Genomic DNA, 24,287 nt, shown 5'->3' with positions numbered 1-24,287 from the left:
GCTGCCGTGTTGAGGACATTTGCAGAGGAGCACTCACTTTAAACTTTATACTTAGGTTTAACTGAGCTCGAGTTGGTGTTGCCTCGTGTTTCCAGTTCGCTCCCACGTTTGTTTTTATTTTATTTTCCCTTTTCCTCCCCAGCACTTCATGTTTGCTTTCCCATGTCACACGTGAAACGGCACCTGAACGACTAGCGGCTCGGTTTGCTGGTTGACGCGGGTCTGCTGCTGTCAAAGCCCCGCTGACATGGATCTGTCGCACCGAGGACGGACGGACTGACGAGTTTCCATCATTCTCCAGCAGTTAAACAACCCCCGGTTTGGCAGCAACAGAACTTTAAACCAACTGCTAGGACGTTTTCAACAAGTAGTTCGTAACTTACTGCGCGAAAGTCATGCAGAAGTTCAACAACTCCACCGGCACCCACAACAACACGCTGCCCCGGGACGCAGAGCTGCAGCTGCGGTTATCAGACAGCGGAGGGTCCGCGGAACCCGGGATGGAAAACGGTTCTGGGAAACATTACCTCCGCCAACCGGAGGAGGAGAACTCCTTCTGGACCAAGAAGAAGATGCTTGTCGGTTTGGACCTAATTTGTCTCTGTATCGGTAAGAAAATGCGTAATTACGTCCTCAGTATTATTACAAGATGTGTGCAGTTAATTAACTACATTTTTTTTAAAATGTGAATCCACTAAATACCACAGTAAACATTTGTTGGGAGCATTTTATATATTTTTTTCTTTTCTTCTCCTTTCTGTCAACTCAGCTTCGGAGCTAATGTTGACTTTTTAAAGAGGAGGTTAAATGAATGTGGGTTCTCTGCAGAGAATAAATCACAGTAGATGGGCTTTTGTCAAAGTTAACGAAGCTGCAAAGCAGTTTTCCAGAAGTCAGAGTGGAACCTTTCAAAGTGGGCAGAAAACTCTCTGCTCGGTGCACGTGAGGGGCAGGGGGAAGAGAGAGGGAAGAGGGGGGAGGCAGTTGGCAGGAGCAGAGTTGTCCCGGGAGTTCATCTGTTCCCATGGTAACCCCCAGAGTTCCCGGGAGAAGAACGTGGGAATTCTGATCAAAACAAGCTCCGTGCTACCTTGTGTCCTCCAGGCTCGTTCAGTGCAGGATTACTGAATGTCAGCGCTCAGCTGGAACCAAGGGCTGCACTAAATAAATCAATGAATGAACCGATTATGAATCATTACTAAATGTATCATAAATTTTATATTTTATATTCCCTTTATTTATAGAAGAAAGATACACAAAACGTCATAATGACAAAGGACTTTGTCATTAATCAATTATCAATCATTTACTAAATTAATCACCAGCTATTAAGAGGTTTTTTTCCCGATTAGCTTTTATATATAATACAATAGATGTATTTATATTTAAGTCATTTTTTTATGTCCGTCATATTCTGTGATCAGTGGCATTTGGATTGGGTTGGAATGATGTGACTGAAAATTAATCTCATATATTAATAGATGTTTTTCAACGCAGATATTTTTTGAAATAAAAAAGGGCAAACACAGTATCATTAATTAGTGTTTGTCTCGAATTTAAAGAAAGCCAGAGTGTGACCTATCGTCACACTAAATACTGTAATCTGTAAAACAGATTTTTTTTTTTAACTGCATAGCTATTTCCTGTATTTGCTGGTTGTGTTCCAATAAAGAAATAATTATACCACAAGGCCATGAAAGCATAGCATTTCTAAAACAACAAATTATACATTATATACAGATATATTAATAAGACAGCTGCTATTTTGTTACACAGTTATTGTGTAGAGAAACGTGTTGAGTAGGCAACCTGATAACCATCTGCATGAAAGCATGGTTATTAAAGTAAATTCATGTGTAAGAACAAGATTTGCCACTGTATTTTTTTTCTTTTTACTAATAGTTATGAGCGGCTGCCCCTTTTCTTCGTTTGAGCCCCTGGAATGTTTGTGCATGTCACTGTTTTCACTTTTGATTTATCGTTGGGGAAAAAAGTCACGGTGAACATGTGCAGAGCAATTCAGTGACATAAGAGTTGAGGAGTGGTCAGAGTAACATAAATAAAAGGGATTCTATAGTAATAGTTGAAGTAATACTTCACGTGAAGTATTTTTGATTTAGATTTTTTAATATTCTATAAATTAAAATGTACAAATATAATTGTTTTATGTCCATTTTAAGTTGTTTTTTTTCACATGACATACTGTACATTTTATCTGCCATAGTAAGTAAAAGGAACATATGCAAATTAACCTACTGCTTGCAGGGCCCCTGTAGTCACAAAGGGGCCCCCGACAACGCTTGACAATATTACATTATATACTAATGGTAATCGTACTAAGATGCTACAAAAACTAAATGAATTCCTGCAGGCCGCTGTCCTCATACAGTTTGTGAATGATCAAACACTTATTAATTATTGGTGGTGTTAAGGAAGATCAAGTGAAATCCGTGCCCCCTGAAGGCGGGGGGCCAGCTCCTGTGAAGTGCCAATACCTGAGGATTTTACTTGGACTGAGGAAATATTATTCCCACTTTTATTCAGTCTGGTGGGGAATCTTTCATCTGAAATCCTGTACACGCCCAGTGGCTTCCTTTGACACCTGCTGCAGTGACGTGACACACTTAATAACGCTCTGAATATTGATAATATCGTCGCACATGACTATGATATGCTAATGAGCATCCGTGAGAGGTGGAACCCGTCTAGGCTGATCGACAGGTCTCGGGTTCGTTGGCGGTTAAAACGTAGGAAATATTGTCTGACTCACAAAACAACAATACGCAGCACTTCTTTTCTTCACCCCTGCAGGTATGCTATTAGCTGCTCACTCCGCACGCTTCGATTTGTTCTGTGTGTGTGTGTGTGGAAGTGGTCACACACTGACCCAGCATCGGTCAGCACATTTGAGGAAACAGTCCGTCTCACTTCTTTCTCGCTACTTAAGCTCTCCGTACCAGCGTGTGTGAATGTGATGTGGTTCGTACAGTTACCTACTGTGGAGGGTTTGGTATCAGGAGGTGGCTTTGAGCAGTTTTCCAGGTGTCATTTTTCACACAGCAGCAGCAGCAGCAGCAGCAGCAACTCAACTATGAAAACAAACAAGTTAACAAGTGTTTAGTTGATGAAGGCTGAAGTCTAAAATGGCTGCATTATGTACAGAGGGGGCTGGAAATAAAGCTGTAATTGGCTAGAATCTGGTGATATAATACATATCTGATACTGGGGGCGGGGGGCAATACGATATATTGCGATACTTTGGATACAATAGGTAAGGCGATATATTGCGAATTTTCCCCCAACCCATAGTCTATTTATTGTAATTTTACATTACCTGTCTTTCTGAGAAGAGTAGAAGGAGGGGAGGGAGTCGAATGACCAAAATCCTGCTGCCAACTAGTGGTCGGAGGCTGAAATACAGAAAAACCACAGTTAAGAATATTTTCATATTGAAAAACAGCCATTCAAATATCATGCCATGATATATCACCACATTTTTGGTGAATCTCTCCCGTCTACAGGGACCATCTTTGAATAATCCAGTAACGATTATGGAGTATTTATGTGTTAGCATGTCCACATGTTGATAAGATTGATAAGATTGGCAGCTGGTGTGATGCTTCTGATAGATTGTTCTGTGTTTGCAGTGTTTACCTTTATGATTTTCAACATGGTTGTTGTCCCCTCATTTATTTATCTATATCAAAGACTATAGTTTTATTGTTTTCCACCCGCGGTAGAATCACACATATCGAAATAATAATGATTATTATTATTATAATAAAACAAACAACCCCTCTGGATTGGTTCCTGCAATGCATCAATATTTCAGCCTTCATCCTGTGTCTGTGTGACAAACAAACATGGTCCATATTTCTCTTGACAGCTGTTCTCCTTGAATTCTTATCTTATGGCTCAGTTGCTCCATAATATTTACTGTCTGTCACCCACTATTTTCAGCCATTCATCTTGTGTTCTTGGCTCTAGATTGTACTTTCATGATGGCTTTTTTTACTGCATTTTAAACAAACATTATTCATTCATTCATTCATTCATTCATTCATTCATCTATTCACTTACTCATACTTTATAAATAATGCATACGACCTGTCTATTTATTTATCCCGCCTATTGTTTTTATTATAATTATCATTGATTTGAAAATGTATTCATTTCTATTCTTTTTTATTGTTATTATTAAGTCGCTTATTATTTATATTTTAATAAGTGGCGCAAACATTACATAAAAAACAAAACGGGGTGAGTCTGTCCCACAGAACTGTAATGAGACACATTGTACTTTATATTCTTCATCATCGATAAATTACAAATTGCAAATTGGACACTCTAAATTGTGTGTGCGAGAGTGGATGGATGGTTGTCTCTGTGTCCCTGGGATAGACTGGCGACCTTTCACCCCATGTCAGCTGAGATTGGCACCAGCACCCACCGCGACCCTCATGTGGAGGATAAAGCGGTAGAAGATGGATGGATGGACACATTTTTGGTAGTCTGACTGGATACCGTGCGGTTATCAGCTGAGGCCTGACACTGACTCATCTGTGGGCCTTTGCCTCTGAATGCATCACTTATTGGAAATGAATTGGACCCTTCATTTAGCGAAATCCTCTTATCTCCGACGAACTGGCTTTTCCTTCAGAAATGCCATCATCACCATCTGTCAGACGGTTGACCTGCCGACATCACTCATTCGGTAAAAGGGCTCATTCACAACTGTAACTGAGGAATTTCACCCTAAAGCATCTGTCCTCATTATGCTATCAGCAGAAGATGGATTCCACCGTCTTCTGAGGTTTCCACAGCGTCTGCTGGTGTCTCTGTGTTTTCCTCAGTTTTAAAGTGGTGACACAGTAGTTTGTATACTTAAAACTGAGGCTTTGACACATCTTATTTAATCATACTGTCACTCAACACCTAGCTCGTATCCTAGCATCGTTATACTTCATTATTGATGCTGTTGTTGTTGTTTGTGGGTTTGCTTTGTTCTGGTTCAGTCAGTCAGACGACTGATGCCTCAATCTGTGTTCCAAGTGTTTGCTTGTGTGTTAAACTGCGAGCATAAATTCTTGGTGTCGGCATTTGTGGCTGCATGTAAGACCCAGCGTCCAGCCAACCAGAGGTCAGAAGGTGTCACATCTACTAAGCATGCAGGGACAGGCCGCCCAGCCTGTACTGCTGTTTCCCCTCACACACAGACGGTCCTTACTCCGTCATCGCCCCAATAAAGTCCGTTTATTGCTTCTCTTCAGCGTAATTGGGAAATGACTGGAAGTGGCAATGACTATTAGCTTATACAGCTTAGAGAAACACAATTATTGCCACTAGGCTTGACCTTTTTCCAGAGGTTAATTGTGATTTGTTTTATTATTTGTTGGTCAGGTAAACTAAAAGACAATAAAGACAACAATTTTCACAGTGTTGATAAATTCCACACATGCACCACAGAAAATTGAATCAGTGGTAAAAACAGAATTGATATTTATGGATACTTTGTGAATACAAACGTGGAATCAGTTGATCACCGCTGTGCGAGTGTGGTTTTTTTGTTGTTCTAGACGTGAAGCAGCATGTCAGGGCGAGATGATCGGTATCTACCTGAATGATCTGAATTCTAAGAGGGCTCCGTCTCTCCAGCTTATCTCGGCTTTTGTCTCTTCATCTTTTTCCCCTCTTTTTCGTCAGACAATCTTCTATTTTAGGACTGAAGGTGTCCCAGCAATTTAGAGAGGTGTGCATGAGCGTGTGTTTTATGTTTGTGTGTGTTGTGGGCAGGTGGCGGGTTTATGTTAGCGGATTCCTGGTTTGGTTTTTTTGGCAGAGAAAGCTGCCAAGTGAGTGAGACAGCAAGAAACCAACTCGTTACAGCACGTTTCTGCATTCAGGGCCAGGAATATTACATTTTCTTCTGGTCATGTGTGTGTGTGCGTGTGTTAATTAGAAAGAGTGTGAGTGTGTGTGCATTTGCGTGTGTATGTGTCATCATGACTGCAAACACAGATGCTCTACTATGAGCTGCCATGTGTGTGCTGTTTGTTGACAAATTTGCCGGTGCTGTTTTCCTGCACATTTTAGGCCATGATCAAACACACTGTGAAAGTTATGAAACACATTAGCATCACTCAGCAGCTGACAGAGGGAGAGCCATTAAAATAGATAAGTCAAACTGTTGCAGAAGTGATTTCACTTTCCCTCTTTTGTTAGAGTAGTAATGCATCTCCTGCCCATTTGAAAAGCACTGCAGAGGTGCTGGAATCCATTAGCTGCACCCTTCCTCAGACAGACTATATCGTCACGTTCTCTGTATTTTGCTGTCAATACATTTCTCTTCTTCACTTATTAGCACAACAGATAAAACTCAGGCCTTAGAGTCTCAGTTGCCTGAAGGCTGAAGGGCAAGTGAGAGCGTGAATGAGTGAACAGCCCTGGGGGACAGAGAGCAGAGTGAGGTGTGGAAAGAGAAGAAGCGGCTGAGGGTCTACAGTAGGGGTCAAAGGTCAGGCCCAGGGGCGCCTGAGGGATCTTATCTACAGCTGTCTGTTTATGTCCTCAGGAGGAAGTCAAACTCAGAGAAGGATTGGAAAGGTTCAGGCACCAAATTGCTTTAGATTAACTTTTAATGAGACAGCTGCAATCTTCTCCACGAAGATGGTTCCATAAGTGCCCGCGATGGTCCATAGGTATTAGCAGTAATGACTGAATTACAATGTGAGGAGCGCTCTCATTATCAGTGCTCATTAGCAAGAATGGGTCTGGAGAGGTTTACCATCTAAACATCTACCTGCATCTGAATACAGCCTGTAGCTCTGCCTTTGCATCTGTCAGAATTAATGACTCGTCTTCCTCTGTCTGTTCGCTTATTGTCAGAGACTGAGACAGCCCGCCTTGGCGCCATTGCATGGTTACACATCATTGGGAACATTTTATCATTGTGTCACATTTCACCTGCTCGAGTTTTCCCTCTCTATTCCCCCCAGAATTTCTTCTCTGAAGTTGCTCCAACTGTTCTCCTGCAAACATAGTCTACTGCAAACCAAAACACACCTGTAAAACAGTCCTGCAGCCTTACACTGTTTCCATACATACAGTGCTACCACAATCAGGACGCCCAGCGCCAAACACCTCCCCTCCGGTCTTAAGCACCGACTTTGTGTTGTTCTCATGTTGCAGACTGTCAGCCCTCAGCTCACTGGGCACACCCTTACCTTCTCACCACAAACACCACCGGAGAGCTCCTTTAAAGTATTCAAGGTACATACCACAGTGGTGGGCCCTTTATGTTCCTTGCTGAATCAGACAGGCACACAGACAGCCCACTTCAGTCCTCACCACTCATACCCTGAACTCCAGAGCTGGGCTCCAGGAAACAGGTCAGTGAAGTGTGGAGAGAACAGAAGCAGCTGTGGGAGACATGTCTCCACTGGCCAGTGGCAACAGTAACAGTGGAAGGGGCAAGCGAGACCACTCATGGTGTGATGGTGGAAGGTGAAGCAACTTAAGGCAGCTGGGACGAGCTTGCTTGCATAAAAACATTTTATATGACTTTGCTTCATACACAGATTTTACTCATATTTATGAGCATTTCTGGTTTACTAATGTTCTTTCAGCTTTGTCACTTTTTCGGGCCTTCTGGAAGCTGTGAGGCTGTTTTTGTGGAGGGATACATAACATTGCACAGTATGCCTATAAACGTCTGAAATGCCTGCTATTGTTTACAACTACATGTTTGTAGGTGGCGTGGCAGTGCGAGGGTAATGTGCCATGGTAAGTGAAACAGTGGGTTTCCACTTTAAGAGGTTGTATGGAATCCAGCTGCAGCAGATGCCGATGATAGCAGATGGTTAACAAAGATTCAGAGTGGTTGTGACTCCTCAGTCCCTCTCTGTTCTTCCCTGATTATTCTCTTTGTGTTGTCATCAGGGCAGACAAAACATGAGGTTTCCCAGAACAATCTGGCAAATGATGAGAAAGGAAATGAGTGTCTGTGTCAGGGGATATGACTGCATCTTTATCCCCCCGCCCCTCTACCTGGTACGGGCCACCAATGACGAAAAGGAAGAACCACGTTCTAGGACACTCACATACACTCAGAGCACAGTACTTTAATTTGCTTGCAGTATATGGTTGCCAATCATAATCACAGCCTTGGTGCGAATTGCTTCATCTCCTGTTTCAGTGTAACTTACTCTGACTGTGTGTGTGTGTGTGTGTGTGTGTGTGTAAGATGGTGCATAGTCTCTTCCCGAACTCCCTTGTTAAACAAAGACTTGTTTTAATATGAGCTGGCATGAGAAAGAATCCACTTTGCCTTTAAAGTACCTGAGTCAAGCTGAACGGAGTGATTATATAAAAGCAGGGATCATGGCTACCTCATAGAGACAGCTTTGCACAGTTAAAGTCATTATTGCACAAATAGTTGTCGAAGTGGATCCAGACAGTTTTTTTGGTTTTATGTTGGGCGTGACGTGACATTGCTTCTTTTGAAATTTATTAGCAGGGATAATTGTGCTTACAAAGATTCAAATTACAACACGCTTCGAGCTTTGTCGTTGTTTTTAGCAAGGTTGACTTGAAACAAAATAAGCAGCTTAAAATGATGTTGGGAAACACTGGCACATGTGAGCTGTGGAGAGGCCCAGTCAGGGTGGACCAAACCTGACTGGTGCTGTAGCAAACTGGGCTACAGCTCGGATCAGCCCAGTATTATAAGCTGCTAGCCAGATGGACCAGTGTTGACAGGTCACTTATCGTCTGTCCTCCAGTTCTCTTCAAGGGCAAATGTAGAACTAGGCCTGTACAGTCAAATATTATTGGATGTGATGGCACACATTGCCAGTACTAGATGTCGCTTCAGGCTGTGTGTCATCGTGCCAGTCTATTAGGATGCACGGGCTGTTTTGTCCTACAACAGTAGCATCCATGAGAGCTCATTTATGTCTGATAGTGAATGGCTTGTTTACCTCAATGCCTGTCTTTAGGATTGTGAGACCCTGAGGTTTTCAGGCTTTAGCATGGTTTATTTGGTTGGTTTGTGTTTCTTTCTTTTTGCCTGGGTGCTAGTGTTTTTTTGTGGTTTGTTTGGTTGTCTGTTAGTCTATGTGGCTGTGGGTTTGGTTTGTTTGTATCAAAGTGTGGTTTTTTATGTGTATGTGAGCGTGTTGAGAGTTTGTATGTGCATTTGGGGGTATTGTGCTGGTTGAGGCAGGGTTGTGTTTACAAAGCGGGTCCCAGCAGAGCCCAGATCTCTGACCCTCGCATTCCAGAACCACCACTAATCGCCTCCGTCTGCTGTTCTCTGCAGAGAAACCCTTGAAGCATCTTTCTTGGCTTCATCTTTGCAGTTTTCTCTCACCCCAGTATTACTACCCCTCACCACTATTTGTCAATTATAAAAGCCCCTTGGCCATGAATTTTACCCTAGTTTTTAGTCCATATATTGATCAACAGATGTTCAGCAATATGACCTTTCAGCACGTCACCGAGTGAGTACCATCTGTCCTCTTTTCCTTGCACTGCCTCTCATCACTTTCTCCATAGGTTTTTGTTTAATTTATTTCTTGCTTGTAGTTGTTATTCTCCTCTCGCAGTGAGCTCATTCTGGGCTGTGGTCATAGATGTGTAAATTAGAACCAGAAAAGTTTCTTAGAGTGAGGCACATATCCCCTCTGCACTCATTCCTCCTCTTCTCCTTCCTCCCTCCCTCCCTCCCTCCCTCTCTTCTTTCCCCCTTTCTCTCTGTCGCTTTTGACTATTTGAAAGCATTCCTGCTTTGAGTGTCAGGACCAGCGAGCAGCACATTTAGGCCTTGCTGTGGGAGCCAACCCACTCCACCGCCTCTTTTTAGGTTCCCTGGCAGGCCGTTCCTAGCCGGGCTCTCTATTGAGCATGTCCTGTCCAGGTGCAGAGGTTTTGCTCACAGCTGTGTGACAGATGATGTGAGGGTCTCTGAAGTGTTTTTGTATCTTGTTGTGAAAAGTGTTGTAGCGTAGTTGTCATTGAGAGGCACAGAGAATTGTAGGATTGCTCAAGTACTAAATAACTATCTGCATGCGGACACCACATGTGGTTTCAAGTGCCATCGCTTTCTATTGTTTTTATTTTACGGCGTGGATTACAACTCGTGCATTAGTCAAGGTAAATTTAGGGGATGCATTTTATCACTCCAGTGTGGTTAAGTCAGCAGCTTAACCACACTGGAGTGATGTTTTAGAGCCAAATGTGTCCATGAACTACATGCAAAAAATGGGAAAACAAGACAAACCATAAGTATTGGCAGGCCTGCAGTAATAAAACACGTTGCTAACCGGCTCTGCACTTCATGGTTTCCATTATGTATGGAAAACGATCCTTCAAGAAGTCTGTAAGTGCATGCCTGTGCGTTTAGGCCTTAATGGAGAATGTCAATAATGTCTCTACCAGCAAAATATTGATTATTGAGAGAGGACCATGACATTAGAAATGTTGGAAGAATGGTACAGAAAAAAAAAGACTAATTTACACAATTAATTTTAAGACAGAATGAACACTTTCCTGCCCCATGTTGCACATACAGTATAACCAGCAGGCTTCAGTGTAACTGTGGACTGTGTGAGATGTTTTATCCCGGTGCAAACACATACTTCATTTGAACCAAGTGGATAAAGATCTACACCCACTCCCTTTAAACCTGAGATGAACCAGACCATATCTCTGCATTTCCCCACCGAGGTATGACACACACACAGACAAAGAGATTGTGAGAGATTAAAAGATACAGATCTACAGTTTTTTTTGTTTTTTTTTCGAAATTAAAATTAAAGTATTAGTATTTGTTCAGTTAAGGAAATTGTTTACTGTAATCTTTCTTTTCGTATAGACATGTGCTACTACTACATCTGCTACAAAGTACATTATTCACACAGGAATCTAGATGAGACCTTACTCTAATGATAATAAAATGTTCTATAGGTCCATTTTAATAAATGTGTATGTTGACGTATCAGTGTGTGACTGAGCTAAATGTATGCCGGTGTGTGTGAGGAGTTGCCTGTAAATATAGATGTGGGTCAGATGAGACGTGTTTCCCATTTCTGTCTCTCATTCTGTCTCCCTCTCTCTATCTTCATTAGCGTCACAGCCTGTGCTATCTGGTGGTGGACATGGCTTTTATCTTGTGTTTTGTCTTTCTCTCGAGGCAGCGACAGGACAGTGACGACAAAGTTCACTACCACAAACCTTTCACTACAGTCTAATGTTGCATTCTGGTTCAGGTGCTGTACAAAGAACCTCAAATCTGTTGCTGATTACAGATCAGCACTCTTGGATTATCAGTGCAGTGAAGCTCCACTAGTGGTATTGCGTGATTTCATCATGGAATTAATGGTTGTAAAAGTACAATTAGCAAGAGCTTAGACCGAAATAAAACCAATGTGGACACGGTTACCTTGATCAGGGGTGTTTTGCATGTACAGTAACATTTCTTTCATGTGAATGTGTAATTTGGCCTGATTTTGAGTGTGTATCCTGTGCACTACTCAGTCACGTAGTCTGAGAGATTCCCTGGCAGGAACAGTGTTTTGGCCTGGGAGCGTTCCAGCCAACAAGCAAGCCTGGGATGACAGGGAGAGACACAGAGGTTAATGATTAGTCCCATGTTCTCACTGCATTCCATGGGGTGACAAGGGGACATGGGATAAGGGACAGAGAAATGAAGCAGCCTGGACAGGCCTTTACACGGCTAGTGGTTGTTAGTACATAATAGGTACAGAATAAAGGCTGTGCAGCTCAGCCGCAGTTTGTGGGGATTATCTTATTTCCCATTATGTTATGATTAAAATGCTGAACACATTTCACCCAGTGAACCTTCACCATCAAGCTGTGAGGCGTGTTTGCATAAGCAAGTTAGACCTTGACTCCTTTCACCTGATACAGATTAGTCACCAACCAGGAAGTGTAGTCAAGCCATTATGTAGAACATTAGTTAATATAAAATTAGACAGACTTAAAGCTACAGAGCACAACATTTGAACACTTTCTCATTTTTTTTGATGCTTCTGATTGTTCTTCGTGACCAGAAACAATGCAACCTCATTTGTACGCTGCATCCTTTATCTGAAAACAGGCTCTGTCAAGCAATACTATCAGACCTTAGTGAGGGAGCATTTGTGTATACAGCAGGGGGAGCAAGAAAGGGCTTATCCCACCAGCTTTTGTGAACAGTATATTACACTTCTTTCCCAATGTTGCTGTTAACTAAGAGTCAGCTCTTTTCACTGAACAAAGCTCAATTGTTAAACAATATCCTGCTCTCCCCACACTGGGTTTATTGTGACACAATTACATTTTCTGTGCAACATGCGCTCTAATATCGCGTTCGTTCTTTCTCATCCTAATTATCCGCTGTCATTATCATCTGTGTGTCGTCTTTGTCTTTCTATGTTCGTCGCTCCTTCTCCCTGCTCTTCGCGGTTGAGGCAGCTATGTGTGGAATGCTTGATCCCAGGGAATCTGTTAATCATGTTGGGTCACATATCAGTCCCCTGAGAGACAGGAGAGGGCCATCTTCATGTTTCTCAGTGGTACTGACTGTATGTATCCTGCTGTCTCTGTAATCCTCATAGACATTCATCGAGCCATCTTTTTTTTTTTGTTTTTTTGTCTTTGTCCCTTCCTTTACCATCAGCCTCCATTCCATTCTTTGCATGTGAGTTGAAGGCAGTGACCGCGTACAAACGAGGCTTCTTCTGCGGAGACTCCAGCATCACCTACCCCTACATTGAGAGAGAAGCCATCCCTGACAGCCTACTCATCGCTGGTGGTATAGTCATTACTGGCCTAACGGTAAGATGCTGATACCTGTGGAGTATTAACACAGTGATTCTCAGATGTCAGGATTCATTTTAGAAATGAAAGAAACATACTTCCACTCCTTCACTATGACTTTCTCTCCCAATTTGTCTTTTCTCTCAGATTGCACTAGGGGAATGCTACCGGGTACGTTTCCGAGGTGTGCACTCACGGGCTTTTGTTAGAAATCGCTACGTGTCGTGCCTGTACAAGGAACTGGGAAGCTTCCTGTTTGGTTGCTGTGTGGGTCAGTCTCTCACCAATATGGCCAAACTCAGCGTGGGACGCCTGCGACCCAACTTCCTGTCTGTCTGTAACATCACCTATGCGTCCATCAACTGCACTCCGGGCAGCTATGTGGCCGAGCCCAACTGCAAACAAACTAATCAGAAGATGGTGGAGGAAGCAAGGTGTGTGATTTGAGTATTTCTGGGTTTAAAACTGATTGAGTGTGCTGTTCATTGAAGGTGTGTGACACTGTAGTCTGATTCATGTAGTAAATATTTAACCTTCGGCAACTTGTATTGATCTTCTCTTTCAGGAAGTCTTTTTTTTCTGGCCATGCCTCCTTTGCAATGTACACCATGCTTTATCTGGCAGTAAGTTACTTCCAACACACACACACACACACACACACACACACACACACACAAACAGACACGCACATTTCCTGGAGATTTACTCTAACCTTAACCATAACTACCACTGGTCTAACTCTAATATCTTCACCTCAAAATGTAATCATTTACATTATAGGGACTTACTTTTTGTCCCCTAAGGAAGACATGTCCCCATAATGTGACTATTTAAACAGATTAAATACATGAGTAATAACGCACACACACACACACACACCCTGGAATGTGACCTTCACGTTCACCTGAGCTTCTGTTGTATAATTACAGTATTTGGTGTTGTGTTTACATTGTTGGGGGTAATATGACAGCGCTCACTTTCATTTCTGTTTCTTGAGACAAGAGTCCGTGAGAGGTGACAGGTGCAACCATCACTACGCTAATTAAACACACACAAGCACACAGGCATGTGCTTTTCAATTATATTCATACTTCCGGATTGTAAGGGAGGAGATCTTTGATGGCAGCTGTTCTCAAAGCGAATGATGAGACACGGATAAGGGGGTATGAGGGGTTTTGTGTGTGTGTGTGTGGGGGGGGGGGGCATGAATAGATGAAGAGGCTAAACAGACAGAGGAGGCCTTGTTGTGGGTCTCATGTAGAGGAGGGGGTGAAGGGCTGAATACGCCTGTTGAGGGATCGACAGGCTTCTTTCAGCCAAAGACTCAAAGACCCCCCCCCACCTCCCCTTTCCAGCCTTCCCCATCTCTTTATTTTTCCCTCATGCTGCCCAGTGCTCACTGGGGCATTGTGGGAGAGAAGCGACAGTTAGAGGGAGACAAAAGCACATAATTATCCATAAAACTTGTGTGTTCCTCAGCTATTCCCCGTCATTAACTCTTAAATTACAGTGTGTGGGGGACTTAAATATTTATACTGTGTACAACTAAAATTGAAAGGGAAAGGATGAAAATCACCACCTCTCCCGTTTGCACTTGTGCGCCATAGAAGTCTAAATGAATAGCAGCTCCTCTGATCCAAAGGAGACAGACAGGGATGAGTGGGGGGGGTTAATAAATAGAGGAAGAAAAAAAGTATAGAATTGAATAGAAGAAGTGGTTTGAGAAAAACAAGGGCCTCAGTGTTTGTTAATCTGGTTTTCTCTGTCCTCACACCACATACACTCTCTCACACACACATGTTTATGCAACTATTCAAAATAAGTGCAAGTCACCTCACACTGACTTCCACTTATTTTGGACAGTCTAAACAAAGTGTTTTCCCTAACCTTAACCATTACCAGTTAATGCCTAACCCTAACCTAACTGTAATTAAAATCTTAGCCCTAAACTTAACCAGGTTCTTAGAAATAAGTTTCTGCCTCATTAGGATCAGGTTTTGGTCTCCATAAGGACTACTGGGCCTGACAATGTCAGTGTTTAGAGGTACCAAATACAAGAACACACACGCACACAAAATAACCTAGCTAGTGTTTCAGTGGACCATAGACAACCAGGAGAGAATGTGTCAAACCTGTAGCTACACGCCACACAGACCACGGCCAGCTGCTCGAGTTTGATGCAGCAACAGAGACACCTGCTCTCAGCTGGGAATGCAGAGGAAGAGAAGAACCCAGAAAGGGTCGGTCTCAGTGCAGGAAAGTAGGCCAAATGTTCCCCAGTGGTTGACGGGTCCAGACAAAGCTCAACGCCACCTCATAAAGAGCGCTCTGCATCACGTTCGCCCTGTGACCCCACCATTATTTTTTTTTTTTTACAGATGCAAACATCCATTTTGCATGGTAGCAGTAGCTGATGCTCAGACGAGGATGAACAAAAGGAGGAAATGAAGCTTAAATAGATTGAATGGACTCATGCCAAGCCTTTTTTTTTGGCCTCTGGGCAGCGGACTGAAAGGATATTTCTCTCAAAGCTCTTCTAGATTCAGTCATTTTGTAACACACAAGAACCCACACACTGACATTTACTTCCCTGTAATCTGCAACAATTTAACAGCAATATGTATGTACCCTTTTTTTTTTTTTGCAGTTCTACCTACAGGCACGGTTGTCATGGCGAGGGGCACGCCTATTGCGCCCACTAATACAATTCCTCTTAGTGATGATCGCCATCTACACTGGCCTGAGCCGCATCTCTGACTACCGTCACCACCCCACTGACGTCCTCACAGGCTTCATCCAAGGAGGACTCACTGCGTACTGGGTGGTAAGTCAAAAATCACAGCAGTTATCTGTCTTCAATGGGTTTGTTTCTCTTTGTTGACTTGAGTTAACTTAAACAATAGGCTCTCGGTCTCATTTCCCCCACTCTGATCTCTAGCAGTGTTTACTAACAGTCAGTGACTGACAGTGTGTGTGGTTTGTGTATGTATCCCCTGACATGTGTCTGTGTCTGTGCCTCAAGGCCTTCTACATCTCCTCCATGTTTAAGCCCTGCGCCCGTCCAGACCTGTCTCCCACCAGCATGTCCCTGGAGAGTCCACTGTCCAGCCAGCAGACTGTCTGTTAGCAGACACACGCAGTCATTCCAGGAATGAGATGATGAGGGGAGATGGACTGCAGAAAGACAAGAAGAATGTCAGATAGCACAAGTGAGCAGTGGAGGAATTCTTTAGAAAGGGAACCATTATACTAGAGGTGTACAATTAAAAGTGATGGAGTACAATCTACACGTGCTGGCTCTTTTGAGCATCGTGACACACACCCACACACTACACCCACACACACACACACACACACACAGCACAGTAATCAACATGTGAAAAACAAAAAGCCCATATGACTGTGAGTCAAACCCGTCCAGTGAAAAGAACTGCATAGTAATATTACAGATATTTTTATATATGAAAAAGAGGTAAAAAAAAAAAAAAAAAAACTTTTATTTTTCAAGAGGATTTTTTTTAGAAGCTGCTAATGTTGATAGTTGCCAGTTTGAACTTGTTTTCTTCTGTGATGGCGGCATTTCTGTCAGTGCATGTGATGAGCATTTCATAACTGGTCACTCGTTGGTCCTGAGTGGCAGAGAGGAGAAACATGCTCCGATACTCTGCTCCGCTTGGACAACCTGACCCAGCAGCTGTGAACTGAGACCTTAAGACCTCAGATATAAAGACAGCACTGGCTTAAACTTCTAACCGATTTTACCTTCAGTGATGTGATGTGTCACTGCTCTAATCAGCCTGCCCTGCATCACTACGTCTTAAACAATAACTTGTATGTAAGAAGAAAAAAAAGAAAACACTACTTGTGCTGTAATACAATGTTATCTTCCTTTTTTTTGAGTAACCATGGCAGTGTGAGGGAGGAATCAGGTAACTCCTCCTCCCTTCCACTGCCTGTTTTTCTGTACTAACCACTTTGACTGTGTCTCAGAGGTGGAGGTTTGACTGAATTTTAACCTTTGACTTTTGCCCCTGGACTTCAATCTCTGAGCTGCACCTTGATTTATGCCACTCTGACAGGGGGGCCGACGTGGCTGTGTGAAACCCCCACCACCCACCCCCGAGGGCCCTCCTGTGCATCTTTATTAATAGCACTTGAACATACATAATGGAAAGTTCTAATTATAATCAATATTAAATATTTTATCACAAGATTGAATAATCAGTGTTTATCGTTGTTATTGACAGACTCATACACTATATTTGTTTTGTTTTACCTGAAATGATAATTATTCAAATTGAATGTAAATAGGTATGTCATTTTATAAACCACACAGAATTGCAAAAGTATTAGTTCTAGTTTTGGACAGATCTTTTTTTTTTTTTTTTTTGTCTGTTTGTGTAAGTGATTGTATTTACATTTGTGTTGATCAGGTACGGAAACTTACTATTGTATCTGTTGTAACTACTAGACTGAGCCACAGGTATTATCAAAAAGCTATATTTCTTGTGTTCCCAGTTATTGTTATTTGTCTGTTTTGTCTGTGAATGCCAGAGAGGCAGAAATAACCACTGTAATCAAAAAACCAAACCAATAAAATGAATGTTGACTGTTTTAACTTCTTCTGTCCTCCATTATTTTTAGTATTAGGCAAATAAACTACTAAAGTAAGAAAAAAAAAAGTATCACCAGTCTCGCTCAGATGAAGCAGGCACGCATACTAAGTCTGAGTGTCACAATATTTATATCAACATATCATCTTGGTTGTCTCTGGCTATTAAAAGCAGCGTTATACAAGTAAGTATGTCATTATGTTGTAAAATCTGTGCTGAAACAAAATGTAAGCACTGGAATTATAAGTGACTTAAGCAAGGAGTGTTTGGAAGCTTCCATTCCACTGCCCCCCCCCCCCCTCTTTCTTTCATTACCACTGCTCCCTCTCCGCTGCTGCACACCCTCGTCCTGTTCCTGCTCTTAGTCCTTTTCAAGTGCAGTGGAGCATGATTGCCTGTTTCAGAGGGTCATGCTGCCATGGAGATGCTTAGACAGATACAGGTTGGGGCATTGGAGGCCTGCTTTCATTTCTTATTTGCTCTCTTGGATCTGGGGAAGATAATAAAACAAATCAGACAGTGAGGGCAAGAGAGAGAGAGAGTTCAGTAATGGGTGTTCCCATAATACTGAGGTAAGAGAGACCAACAAGCAGGAAAAGTTGTCCAGTAATGAAGGGAGGGAGTAGTGGAGCAGTTGGCAGAACAAATGGGGCGGTAGATTGGGGAGAGTGAGGGTGATGGGCGTGGGGCATCAGGATAGGAAGAAATACAGTTGTGGTTTTTGGACCTGTTTGGTTTCATAATAATATTGTAACTAAGGAGACACGTGTCATTCCTGAGCGACGTATATGCCCGTGCTTGTGTGACAGGTTTTTGTCTGCCTCACTTTCTTTTTACTGTCCCATGTGCGACTGAGCTAAGCAAGACACAGGCTGCTCCTCACACACCCTGTCAAACATGATATCTCCCTCACACTGCGGCTGTCGTCCTCCTCACTAACCCTGTGGCCTTAATGGAAATGAATTGGGGTCGCCAAGCAGAGGCCGATTCTGTATGCTCAGATTACTGAGGTCCAGGCACAAGGGCCTCACTATTTACACTGCTGCGACTGTGCACATAGTAGCCTGGTACTGTGGTCATTTATAATGGGGGCCATTTGAACTCTTATCTCAACAGGTGAAAGGCATTACTGTCCTGATGCTCAACTGTAAAGAGAAAACTGAAGCCACACTCATCCTCTTCCTCATATTTTATGTTGGGGATTTCCTCGATAAGACGATGGTTTTTGTGAAATTGGACAGGTGCAAAAATAGCCCGGCGGATGCCGGGGAGCACTGATCCAAATCACCAGACAGATAAGTGTGCAGAGTAAGGCACGTAGCTCACCTGCATATCTCAGCGGAAAGGACACATGTGTCATACATGGCATTGATAACATCATCAAGGCATTTGCCAAATCCCATTAGGAAACTCTGACCCTGCTTTAAGGGATTACCTGAAAGTCTTTATAGCAAGGACTATTTCCAGTCTTAGCAAAACTTGATCTATCCTTTTTTTCTACCAAATAAAAGCTGCTTAAGGTGCTAAATTGATTTGACTTTGAAGAGGAAAAGAAAGTTACTTGCGTATGAATTTCTGTTAACTAAGTACTTTTCAATGTGTGTCTCCAAGGCTTCACAGATGAGTCTCTGGAACTCTGCTGGCCCCTTATCCAGCTGTAGTCCAAATGTAATAGAATTAGAAAGGATTATTAAGCTCTTTAGTATGCTCGAGTTCAGGCCTGCTCCCCCGCCGCACTGCTATGCATATTTTCAAGTCTCCCGTAGTAATGACAGTCAACGAATGCACCGCCTGCAGCCATAGGACGGCAAGTTGGCAACTGTGTGATATGCATTTGTGAATAGTATCAGTTGGAACGTTCCCGGTGAAATAAATAGGACATAAATGTTGTGCTCTTCAGAGAGGAGGACGTGTCAAGCCACGTTGGAGATCATATCCAAAACTGATCCTCGAAGAACTGATGGGGAACCACCAGTGGAAAGAGTCTAAATCACTGCCAAATGTGGACACTTTGTGTAGACGTGTGATGTTTGTCTGTCTCCTCACATACACAACAGTAAACACATGCCTTATTTATCAGTCCGGCATATGTGCGGCACATAGAGTAGATAGCACATGTACTATCTGATGTGTCATTTTGTTATCTGATGAGGACAGCATCATTTTAGCAAATCAGGGCATGGGTTATGGAGTGCACCACACACTCTGGATATATATAATTTGTCCAAACAAGTACTTTTTTTTCCAGCTTTTTATAAGGATAATTAAGCCTGTTATTATTCTGAATATTTCCTAATAGCACACATTATTTAAACATGTTTTTTTGAGTTTGTTGGAATGCAAATCTAATATCTCTCCGTGGTTCAGTCACAGATACAGACCTGGAACTAATAGAGCAGACGTTATTACTTACTTAGAGGTCATATTTATGGCTTTTCAAGGCTGAAGAGGTGTTACGAAAGCACAAAACAATAGACGGTTTCCTGATAAGACATGGCGCCATAATGTGTGGTGTGTTTACTTTAGTGTCAAGCTGAATGTTTCAGGGTAGGGCGACCTTTGCTACCCGCAGCTTCTCCCTTTTGAGGACGAGATGGTCTCAGCTAGTCGTCTTGTTTTGCCACGGCCTCTTTGTCAGCTGTAAAACCAAGAAAAGTAAACACATTTACCTTTTTGGAAAAAGGAATAAATCTGACTCGGAATCATAACAGTTGAGTTAGACTCTGAGAAAACACTCTTCTCTAAAACAAACCTATCTCCCTGAGCTTAGACAAGACACACATTCAGTAGAGATACCGAACCACTTTGTTTATACTGCGTAGTGTGACAGATTATAGATTTAATGTGTGTGTGTGTGTGTGTGTGTTTTCCTGCACAAGTTCCTGTTGAGGTTTGTTTCATAACTCGCAGGCTGCTGATGGTCGACTGGAGTGTTAAAAAAATAAAAAAAATAGTAAAAAAGAGCAACAACAGCCAGGATTTGTGAGGTGTCAGTGATGACTGCGGTGGAAAGGTGGGAGGATGATCCTGCGATCCAAGGTCAACAAGCTAAACCTCCTGCAACACTCACATTCACATGTTGTGGTAATGTAACAGTGACATGACACCCAGCACAAGTTAACACAAGCAGGGGGTCGTGAAAACAGAGCATTCATCACTTGAGCAAACTACAGTTGAACATATATAACTGACCTCATTCTAAGCAGATGATCTCACTGCGGATACGGTGAGTTTTGGCGAGAGCAGTTAACATAAGCAGTGTTAGTGTGTCTTTGGCTTCACGTGTACATTGGTATGTGTGTGTGTACAGTATACGCTCAGCCTTTGCCCACAACACTACACGTTTATGCCTTTGTTTGTGCATGAGCATGCGTATACCTGTACACACACATCTATGTGTCTGTTTAAGAGCTTGTCTAAACCATGAATCACTGTTTCCCTTACACAACCCACAACCATCTCACATATGCACCACCTTATTCACCTCAAATACACGCATACATACATTGTTTATCCATTTTTATATTAGATTAAATTACATTAGGCCTATTTGCTGACTTTTTGTTACTCTTTCCCCCTTTTGTGGTAGTTTTACACCACAGTAATGCCAGAGATAAGCATTTAATTGCTTTAGTGCTAACAACTTGTATGGCCCCTGTGGTCACTGTTTACTGTTTGAGGGCAGAATTATTCCACCTCGTTTTGATGAAAGGTTTGAATTCAGAAATACAAACGGCAACATGTGGACAGTTTGACATGAGTTGGTGTATGGTGTTGTTGAGTATAAATGTGAGACTTAATGGTACAGGAGAGGGTGTGGGAAAGTACAGTACTGTATGTCAAAGATCAAAATGCAGCGCGCGATAGTAACGGTAGTGTTATTAGTGCAGTGGCGCTCCTAATTACAGTCCTCCCAGGAACCAACTGGAATAACACAGAATCTAAAAAAAAATAAAAAAGCGTTGTAAGTGCTGAGGTCAACACTTACAACGCTGCACTTACACCAGAGAAACTGTTAAATACGACGTAAATCTATGTGCTCCCTCGTGGGTATGTATATATGTAAACGCATCACTGTATCTACACTTTTTTTAAATCCAAGTATAATGATAGTTTTGTGCAGCAGTTTAAAGATTTTGTACACAGCGGACACCTGACAGTAAATGAAGTGAAGCTTGCGGCGAGTCATTTGTGTATGTAATGCAGATCACTTGCCAAGTAGAGCTTATGTACTGTAATTGCTAAACAAATGGCAGTACGTACAGTGCATTAAGCAGCAGAAATTCACCTTAATAACAGTAATAATTCATTATTATTATTACAGGTTGTTTTTCTTTTACTATTGGTCTTATAGTATGATGGATCCCTTCATGTTTCTTTTGTATAACAGGTGGACTACAGCAGCTTTTATGATGGATTGTTTACAGTCACTTGCTGTAATTGGTGAACAGTGTCAGACTGACAGTCACAGCTCCTGGCTACCCATGTTATTAACATTAACCTTATGGACTGAGTGACTGCTGCCTGTGTCTTGTAATTATCTTCATCCTTCCTCTCAGTCGTGGTGACAGATGATGGCGGCAGTGGAAAAGCCGGCGAAGGATACCTCCTGTTGGAGGAAGAGGATTGATGTGACAGGGAGTCAATCCCAAGCCAGGAACCACAGAGGCATCTACCTGTCTAGACACAGAACAGCTGTCACTGACTGGGGATGACATGCAAAAATCACAAAGTTTTGACACAGTGGTGACAAAGCTGACGTCAGCTTTTCAGCATTAATGAATCCAAGGTTATGAATTTACTTAAAGGGGCTATATACAAGAAATGTAGTATATGACGTGTACTCACTATGTCATCATGTTGACACAAACTTATTATAAGGGTGCAAGTCACAAAATAAACGCTCATTTGTGGGACGCAAACTCTGCTCGTATAGCACTTTAAAATGTGAGATGCCAGCAGGCTGAGTGCAACAGACATGCAGGTGTGGATATTTTGTGTGGTGTGGACAGGGAGGCAAAACAGGGAACTTCAGCCAAGTTTAAGGAAGGCATTCTCTTCCTCTCTCTCTCTCTCTCTCTCTCTCTCTCTCTCTCTTTTTTACTGAATCAGAAAATATTCATCCATCCATCCATCTTCTACCACTTCCTCCACATGAGGGCCCCAATCCCAGCTGATAAGGGGCGAATGGCGGTGTACACCATGGTCACTAGTCCATCACAGGGCCACATAGAGGTAAACAACCATCCCCTCTCACACTGTGAGTGTTATATATTATATTATTATGTCTCTTGTCATTCCTGTGATGTTTCTCTGTTCCTGCTCTAAAACAGACCCACTCACACTGTTACGCTCTGTCTCTTACTGACACACAGACATTTACAACAGCTTCAAGTTCATAAAATAAACCAGATGGGAGAACAATTATGTGTTAGTGCATGAACACAGCGTAACAACAGCTTTACAGTATAAGTGCAGCTTTTTATTTATGTATTTTGGGAAGTCTGGCAATCATGTTCCTATGAATTGGCATTGCAGTCGCTGTTTTTTTACATGTACCACCTTTAAACCTTGAAAGTATTTTAGCGCCATCTATGGTGGTGCTCCATTCAATTTGCAGGTCCCCGTAAACAATATGGATAAAGAAACTAAAACACCGTCCTTTAGCTTTTGTTCGCGCTTTAAATTTCACCTGTGCAGTTTTCGTGCTCTTTCTCCAAATCCTCAGGTAACCTCAGTGCAACTAAACACAACCCTGGCTTTATTTAACAATAGGGCTTAGTCAGGTGTGAACAGCCACACAAGGGCTGCCTTAACAAAACAAAACACGACTGTGACAGAAATACCGTCATAAGTGACATTTTACAGCGCTGCAACTACTCCCCCTTCACAAATAACTGTCCCCTAAGACTGAGGCTTTGGAGGAGACACAGTTAGATTCTGTGGTGAATGACAGGATGTGCAGAGAGCAGTAGAAACAAAAATAACCTAATTGGGTAATTTGATGTACATTTTTGACATACTTTCTCATGAGTTCACTTGTTGTGCGGTGCATGGCAGTTCTTATACATGTACTTGTTTGCGTGGTCGGAATTACATGCTGCATGCAAATTTAGGTGAGAGGCTACAGAAATAACAGAGGCTAGAAAATAAAAATCCTGATTGTTTCTCAGGGATTATCCTTCACAATGAAAGGCTTTATCAGAGGGCCTGGACTGCTGTAACAAGACACGCTCGCCCTGGGTTCGCCCAACCAAATACGAGACTAATGCCAGCAACGAATCACAAGGGGAGAAGAAATGAAGAGCACAAAGAAACGAGGCATAGGGGGGAAACAATGGAGAAACAGAGTATAGAGCAGAGAAAGGGGGGGGGGATGACAGGGGAAGAAAAATTAAGTGAGGGGGAAAAACAAGGTGGAAAAGGAGAGTGAAATAAACAGAGAAAAGCAGAAGTTAAGCAAGTTTAACTGGAGGCCGTGCTACAAATAGAGAGGTTTGTTTTCTGACACAGATCCCTCTCAGGAGATTGAGCTGGAAAACAGATTAATAGAGCTTGTCCAAGTTGCTGTATCATATTGTGTGTTATATATCTGAGCAGAGTATGAATTTAAATAAAAAAGGCCTGTGTATTATACAAAGCATTTTTTTTTTGATGTAACCGTTTGTTCCCTAATGTAAATGAAGCAGCCTTCATCAGAATCAGGCGTTCCTCTGGAAAGAGTGCAGGCCCCTGAGGCAGCGGCTGGTGCATCAGCAAAGACATTTTCAAATTTGTCATGTTTGAGATGTTTATGATATGATCTGACCAGAGGTGTTTTTCATGCGGTTGTTTGATTTGCTTCCTTTTATGAGA

At 42.4% G+C, this 24,287-nt stretch overlaps 1 protein-coding gene across 1 annotated transcript; it reads left to right on the top strand.

The window, feature by feature from the left end:
- On the top strand, positions 1 to 17,433 carry ppap2d (phosphatidic acid phosphatase type 2D). Its single transcript, XM_058653789.1, has 6 exons — positions 1 to 609; positions 12,680 to 12,837; positions 12,967 to 13,253; positions 13,385 to 13,442; positions 15,467 to 15,643; positions 15,842 to 17,433. The coding sequence occupies exons 1-6, from the start codon at positions 396 to 398 to the stop codon at positions 15,944 to 15,946; spliced, it is 999 nt and encodes a 332-aa protein (XP_058509772.1). The 5' UTR covers positions 1 to 395; the 3' UTR covers positions 15,947 to 17,433.
- The last annotated feature ends 6,854 nt before the right edge of the window (positions 17,434 to 24,287 follow it).

The sequence above is a fragment of the Solea solea genome, chromosome 16 (genome assembly GCF_958295425.1).
Source record: "Solea solea chromosome 16, fSolSol10.1, whole genome shotgun sequence".
NCBI classification, from domain to species: domain Eukaryota; kingdom Metazoa; phylum Chordata; class Actinopteri; order Pleuronectiformes; family Soleidae; genus Solea; species Solea solea.
This window is presented reverse-complemented; position numbering and strand designations above follow the sequence as displayed.

Bases quoted from the DNA above. Each gene is read 5' to 3' on its own strand.
- ppap2d (XM_058653789.1), top strand. From the start codon at position 396: ATGCAGAAGTTCAACAACTCCACCGGCACCCACAACAACACGCTGCCC. The intron at 610-12,679 runs GTAAGAAAATGC...CTTTACCATCAG, and splicing joins CCTAATTTGTCTCTGTATCG to CCTCCATTCCATTCTTTGCA. The intron at 13,254-13,384 runs GTGTGTGATTTG...CTTCTCTTTCAG, and splicing joins AAGATGGTGGAGGAAGCAAG to GAAGTCTTTTTTTTCTGGCC.